General features: G+C 42.6%; 1 protein-coding gene across 1 annotated transcript; it reads right to left on the reverse strand.

Annotated features, from left to right (window-relative positions):
* Nucleotides 1–6,568: 6,568 nt before the first annotated feature.
* LOC135494049 (putative nuclease HARBI1) lies at nucleotides 6,569–7,600 on the reverse strand. Its single transcript, XM_064781800.1, has one exon. It carries the CDS (start codon nucleotides 7,598–7,600, stop codon nucleotides 6,569–6,571), a length of 1,032 nt encoding a protein of 343 aa, XP_064637870.1.
* Nucleotides 7,601–7,931: the final 331 nt, after the last annotated feature.

Below are 7,931 nucleotides of genomic sequence, written 5' to 3' on the forward strand. Positions count from 1 at the left end.
CATGTCGGCTTCCAAATGGCTCGAACCAACTGTACTATCATCACTATTATTACTTTAAAATGCGTGCTCCTCCTACATGTAGCAATGTCTCGGCCAAAAAGGCACTTAGTCGACAGGCAAGCTAGAAGTTCAGCACCGTGAGCAGCTCCTTGGTAAGGCCATGTCAGGTTCCGCGCGCCTCTTCAGATACATCAAGTATTGCAAGCTGTGGTGAGCGCATAAAAAGACCATGGTCACCTTAATTTGAAAATCCCTTCATAATCAAAGGGCTACCCCTGACTAAAACACCACTCAACCCATAAACAATAGACCACCAATTTGACCTCAGCTCCTAACTGCGGGAAAACCCAAGTCCAGCAACCAAAAGTACCAAAAATACATTTTTGTTTACATTTGAACTGCACACTATGCATTTGTTTACAATTTCATTTCCCGCGAAATCTCAAAAAATCAGGTGACCAGCAATCGTGGATTGAAAATAACATTAACCTGGGTTCAGCAGGTCAGCAGGTATACCGACTGTTCCAATCATCCCCCTACAGCCAGCTGTTCAAAAGGTAATGTTATTCACCCCACAGGGAGTGCAGGTAATTGATTAAGCCCCTGCATAACTTAATGTCATGGCTTAGCTTCTGTGAGTGGTAAGGAGAATTGACAGTGTCCGTTAAAGAATCCCTCATTACTGCTCCGCTGAAGTAAATTTTTGAATAAAACCAAGACGTTGCATCAGGATAAGGTGTCACCACCATTCATGCAAAATTTCAAAGCGATCCAACGCCTCTGAGTGTGACTTTATTCGTCCCCCTTCTAATATTATTATATAGAAGATTTAGACCAGCGATGACGTCATTTCTGGTGATTCCCTACTCTGTCCAATGAGCGCTTTTTAAAGTGTGCCATTTGGCAAGCATTAGCATGCAATGTATTTTATCAGCGCTGCCAATTCCCGAACAGAATGCCGTAGCTCCGTCAATTTTGAGTCAATTTTTATGGGAGTAACATTATTGTGTTGCTTAAAACGTCTACCTTTTACTCATGTAAGGCAGACGTTACATAGAGATTCACGCTTCACTCCTCGCGCCTCATGCTTCACGGTTCACTCGTGACCCCAAAAAAATTTCCAAGGCATTTCAACTTTGGCCCTCATTTTTTCCTATGTAACAGTGCTCATTGAAATACCTTGTTAATTCTTCGGTTCACGAGTGAACCGTGAAGCATGAGGCGTGAGGAGTGAAGCGTAAAGCTCTATGTAACGTCTGCCTAAGAATCGTAGTACTAAAAACTAATATGCAAACAGAATCATGCCGATTCACTGCACATACTGTGGGAATTCTCCACTTCAAAATACATCGCGAACAGAGCGTGCACTTCCGATATCATTTTCACAGAATTGTGGCCAAATTTTCAAGAACTAATTTCTGAAAGTATTCCCTTAAGACCTTATGACTACCCACTGAAAGGAACTAGTGATAATATCGCCTACTTGACTACTTTTAAGCAGAAAATTGGTTACTTGTTGCAAAATCAATCTTCCATCTTTAGACTGGTCACTACAGTGGGTATGCTGCCTGGTTCCTTGGCCAATTCAATGCGCAGAATACAACTGCGCAACTATACGTCATAACCCGGGCTTTTGAATCGTCAAAAAAGCTGTCCAATGTGCCTGTAGCGCCAACTGGTGGTGAAAACTAAACTAATTCCATTACAAGTCAAAATGAAAAATTATTAAAAAATATTCGGCCAGATTTGAAAACAATATTTCCTCTGTGGACCAAGGTATAAAGGAAAGAAGTTTAAACTTCCCGATGACCTCATTCGCCGAATGTAGGTCAGATCGCGCTGATTTTTGGTTTCTGAGTTCCCCTTGGGCTACTCCTAATTTAGCAGCGTCAACAAAGTGCCTAGGTCTTACGGTAACAAAATGCCCAAAATTGATATGGATGGATGGCAGGAAGGATGGCAGGAAGGACGGACACCATTCCCTTAGTAATATGACCAGCTTCGGAGACTTTGTCAGCTGAGCTAAAAAGGCATCGGCGCTAAAGGCAGGTCAATCTGCAATTTTGACAAACACTGGTAAACTCTTGTTTGATAAGCAGATCTTGAAGAAGATTTCGAACGTGAAATCCCAAGTTAAGAAAAAGACTGACGGGAATCAAACGGGGAACCGTAAAATCATTCTATCTTCATGGGAACAGAAGCTGTACGAGCATCTCCAAGGGGATGAAAACCCTACCATCACGAAAATGGCCTGCTCGATTTCAACTGGTTTCGGGACCTCGGGATCGTTCATCCGCACTACACGGGATCATCAATCTCAGTCAAGCTGTTCCAGCTCCAACGTTTGTATCCTTTCCTCACCTAATCTTTCGATTTCAGGTTATCTTTCTGTTCTTTTGAAGAATCACTATTTTAAGATGAGTATTAAGGCTGTTTATTTTTAGGGATAAAGTTATAACAGGAAAAGAACACTCTCTAACGATGTGCCAAATTTAATGAACATATCGGTAATAAATCTTTTTTTCTTCAGAATTCCAGGGGTCCAATTGAACCAAGCAGTTCAAACGTCCAACTGACACCATCCGCAAGTCGTTCCACAACACCAGTGCCTGCACGAGTTCCGAAGAAGAGAGTTTTGTCTGCCGAAACTGAGGACACCAAGACTCTTTCCACGCCTGAATTGCAGAGACTTGTGCTTTTGGAGCAACAAAGGTACACGAGGGCTTAAATGAGGCATTTTGAAGCAACAAAACGATCAGCAGACAACTGAAGCAGCAGCTGTTGCACCTGCTAACACGTCGTCTTTCACAAACTTGGATGCCTGGCAAGATGACTTGTATTAAGTATGAGGAATAAAAAGGCAAATGTGAAATAAGCTATGTTTCTGTTGTTTATTACAATTTTCATATGACTGTATCAAAGGGTAAACAGACAATTATTTAATGTAAAGAACGGCGGTGACCTCTTGCCGCCTTTACTGACCTTACAATCGAATTTGGCGTACAGCCAAAGGAGCATCTGCAGCCTCGGATTCTACACCATCCTCAGCCTCTTCCTCTTCATCATCACCGAAATCATCTGCGTCATTTAGTGATCTTGCGACATTGTGCAATACAACACAAGCAATGATGCATTTTGGAGCGTTTGCCAGTTTAAGACGAATGCCGTAACGCAGTGTCGGAAAACGTCGTTTTAATTGTCCAAAGGCCTGCTCGATGACCACACGATTTCTTGCATGTTCTCAGTTGAAATGTCTCTCAGCTGCAGTATTTGGGTTACTGTAGGGTGTCATCCTGTATGGGGCTATTCCATATCCTGAATCGCCAAGAAGACTCCCTTGAACATTCCTTGCAACTTTCTCGTGCAGTTCCGATGTTTGGAATATTCGAGAATCGTGCACAGACCCTGGTCATCCGTCATCAACACTCGTCAAGGTATACTTTTCATCACATGTCGCCTGAACATTAAATGACGCAAAGTTCTTTCAATTGATGAAGTCATCTCCAAATCGGCTGTGTGGCTTATCAATGCGTACATGCGTGCAATCGATAGCTCCCAGTGTGAATGGAAAACCAAGCTTTTCTACCCAAAGTTCCTTTGCCCGCGCCAAATCTGCATTTGAACTAGGAAACGTTATCCACCTTGGGTGCTGCTCCGATATGAAATCCAAGGTGCTCGCAACGTATCTCGATACCGTTGGCTGCGTTATGCCCATCACCTCTGCAACAGTAGTCTGGTATCCAGGATCTGCCAAATAATGCAAAGTTGCCTCCATGCGTTCCACTGGAGACAGACATCCGCCACGAGTCTCGACGGTTTCAGGTAGAAAAGTTTGTGCAAGCCATTCAACATGATCCTTCCCAAATCGAAATAACTTGCGGTAAGTCGCTGGATTTATCTCAGCTCGATCTATTCGACTCTTTTAAACCTTCACTTCTCTTACGGGCATGAACATAGCGCAAGTTAGGTACAAAACGGACGCTGTAGAAAAGGGTCAAGCACCTCTGGACGAGCTCGCCAAACTGCGAGCAAATGCTTCGGTTTGTAAGGACAAGCACGGTCTTATGTATATGCATTCAAGCATTTTCTATAAGTTCAAGCTCATGCTTGTTAGACCAGGCTTTTGCTTTTTCTACCCAAGAAGTTGCTTGTTCTATGAAGCAAAAGCTAAACTTTATGCATACCGTTTCAAGAAAAAGCCTCGAAAAAGCAAATGCTAGTTTTTATGTATTCGGGCCATTGGGCCGAATAAATAAAACCTAGCATTTGCTTACAAGTTCAAGCAAAAAGAAAAAGGAAAAGGTCGCCTAGAAGAAGATCAAGCCAAAGGAAATGCTTGAAAATGTATTAATAACCATCTGCTTCAGCTTCAATCTTTTGCTTGTTAGATAAGCAATAGGTGTGGTGCACATGTGTTACGCAAGACTATTTGTCCGATCTAAACCCTATTGTCCCATGTAAACATAGTGGTTGGCCAAAGAACGTGCAAGCCATATTGCTGTACCATGGCGTCGTGTGCAGACTCAGAGGAGAATGCAGCTAATTCTCAGTTGAATGTAACTCTGGTGTCCGTTATTAAAAAGTATCCAGTTTTACTGGAGAAAAGTCAATAACCAAGTACCAAGGAGAAAAAAGCTCAGGCACTACGGGATGCAAAGTCAACTATCTTTACCAGTTGTGGAAAGACTATGGATGGGAAGCAAATTCTGAAGAAAATCTCGAACATGAAAACCAGCGTGAAGAAGAAGACGGATATGAAGGAAACCGGAAATCGGAAAATCGTTCTTTGTCCTTGGGAGAAGCAGCTTTACGACAATTTGAATGGAGATGAAAACCCAACAGTGACGAAGATGGCCTCGTCCATTTCGGTTGGCTTTCCAGCGAGCCATGTCAAGAGATCATGCCCAGGTTGTCCTGTTGATATGCCGTCGTCGCCTCAGTCCACCGTTGCAACATCAAAGGTATGTAGTGCCACCGGAATGTAGGTAAAAATCCCTCCAGTAAAAATCCCCCCTAGGAAAAAATCCCCCCAGGAAAAAATCCACCCATGAAAAAAAATACCCGGACAAAAGTAGGTAAAAATCTCGTTTTTTATATTAGGCCTACTTGGTTTACATATTTTTTCAAAGAAAAAGGCAAGTGGGAGGTCGAAATAAAAACATAAATAAAATTAATCCACAGTGAAAAGCCGAAAATTAATCCAAAGTGAAAAGCCGGTATCATTTAACAGTTTTCAGAATATTTGTCCCATAATCAGGGTTCCTGCAGCTTGTGGAGCACCAAATTTAATACCTTTTTAATGCTTTTTAATACGGTACCGGTGAAGTCTCGGTGAGGTCCCGGTGAGGTACGTTGAGGCACGGTGAGGTCAGGTGAGGTCCAGTGAGGTATTTAGTCCAACCCGGATTGAGGAACTTATCACCTTTCTGAAAAGGCCTTGTTGGTCTAAAGGGAACATCAAGTTTCAAATTAAACTAAACTATCGTTGAAATGATTTTTCAGGCTTCCTATGTTCCTCCTGAATTGAGTCCAAGCAGTTCAACCGTGGTGACACCTCCACCAAGTCGTTGCTCAACACCGGTTCCTTTGAAGGTTCCAAAGAAAAGGCTGTTGCACTCCGAAACCGAAGAAACCAAGAATCTGTCAACACCTGAGCTACAGAGACTCTTGCTTTTGGAGCAACTGAAGCTTACGAGGATGAAAATAAGACGTTTTGAACAGCCAAACGAGCAGAAGCAGACAGGTGACGATCCCGAGATTCCAGTCTCATACCTTTCTTTGTTGAACGACAATTTGACCCCATAAATTATCAAATGTAAGCACTAAAGCAAATATAGAGAAAAAATAGATTCAAATCAGGTCTTATTCAAATTTATTTTGTTTGTGTATGTCATAAAGAACAGCCGCGAACACTCCTTGAGTATACTTAAAGCTACTATCTGTTTCTGAATAACCTTTGTTGGGTTTTTGCAACCTCAGACTGCCATTAACCATCCTATTTCGTCAAAGCATATACCGGGTTTGTACATAAAAATGTACAGGGATTCCCTATGCTGAATGATCGATGCATTACCAAAAAATGTATTTTTCAATCCATCCTGTTAAAATTTTCACACAAAATTGCCAAAACTATACGGCACCGCCTGATATGTGGTTTGACAAAATAGGATGGTTAATGGCAGCGTGATGTTGCGAAAACACAAATAAGGTTATTGCGTCACAGACAGCAGGTACACACTACAGACAAATGTTCAAAAACGAATGTTTTCAAACATTTCCGTAGTGTGGACCTACCTTAAAGGGGATACTTCTAGGAAAAATAAACAAACCCCTTTGTTTACGTGTGGATCCACTTGATGCTAATTGACGCTTGTTGACGCTATTGAAATACCGTCAACAAGCTTCAAATAGCGTAATCAAGTGGATCCACATGTAATTACCATGTGATTTACTCTATTGCCCCTTGAGGGCCTATTAACTGTGGATCAACATATAAACACAGGGGTTTGTTTATTTTTCCTAGAGGTACGCCTTTAACATGGCAAGATTTTACATTCTCTTTGATCAGTTATACACGCTGGTGATGTCTGTCATACAGGAAGTTTGTGATCTCTTGGCGTTTTTGGTTCCCTTGCAGTCGCAGTTGCCGAGCCGCCAAGGGTGCAGGTGCTTCTTGACCCTGGTCGTCAACCTCATGTTCCTGCTCTTCATCGTCAAAATCATCAGCATCGTTCAACACTTTTGCAATATTGTGCAAAACAAAACAAGAAATTATACATTTGGGTACGTTGTCTAGTTTTAGTCGGACGCCATAACGGAGGATAGGGAACCGTCTTTTTAACTGTCCAAAAGCTTGTTCTATTACCACTCTATTTTTCGCATGTTCGCGGTTGAAGTATCGTTCAGCTGGAGTATTTGGGTCAGTGAACGGTGTCATCATGTAGGGTGCAATTCCATAACCAGAATCACCAAGAAGAACGCCATGAACGTTCCTTGAAACCAGAGCGTGTAGTTCCGATGTTTGGAATATACGCGAGTCGTGCACTGATCCAGGCCATCCTACATCGGCACTTGTAAAGGACCACTTTTCGTCACATGTCGCCTGAACATTAAAGGAGGCAAAGTTCTTTCGATTGATGAATTCGTCGCCAAACGGACCACCAGGCTTGTCAATTCTTACATGAGTGCAGTCGATCGCTCCCAGCCTAAATGGAAAGCCGAGCTTATCTGCCCATCGCTCCTTTGCCAGGGTGGCATCAGCATCAGAAAATGGGAAAATAATCCATCGTGGATGTTGCTCAGCAATACTGTTTATAGTGCTGGAAACGCAGTTGGAAACGGTAGGCTGCGTAACGCCCATCAGCTCTGCCACACTTGTCTGGTAACCAGGATCCGCCAAGTAGTGTAACGTAGTCTCCATGCGTGCCAATGGAGTCATACACCCGCCTCTGCTCTCGACTGTATCGGGCAGAAATGTCGCTGCAAGCCATTCCACGTTTTCTTTCTCGAAACGAAATAACTTGCGATAAGTCGCTGGTGAGATCTCATCTCGATCTATGCGATTTTTGTAAACTTTCTGTTGTCGAATTCGCATAAACATATCCGTGCAGTGTTGCTGCAAACCTGTCGAAGCAAATGCACAAGCACCTCCAGAGTAGCTTGCATAAATAGTGAGCAAATGCTCTGTCATGCAAGAAAAAGATAGTTGTTATTAATACACATTCAAGCATGTTCTTGAAGTTCCAAGTTCTTGCTCGGCGTACAAGCATTTGCTTCGTCTAGTTGAGAACTTGCTTCATCTTCCAGGCAAATGCTCGTTTTTATTAATGACTTTTCAAGAAAATGGCTAGAAATAGCAAATGCTAGGTTTTATTTATTCGGCCCATTGGGTTGGTCGATTCCTGCTGCTATGGTGGCTGTGTTAAGTTTCA

Source organism: Lineus longissimus, chromosome 9 (assembly GCF_910592395.1).
Source record: "Lineus longissimus chromosome 9, tnLinLong1.2, whole genome shotgun sequence".
Taxonomy (NCBI): Eukaryota; Metazoa; Nemertea; class Pilidiophora; order Heteronemertea; family Lineidae; genus Lineus; species Lineus longissimus.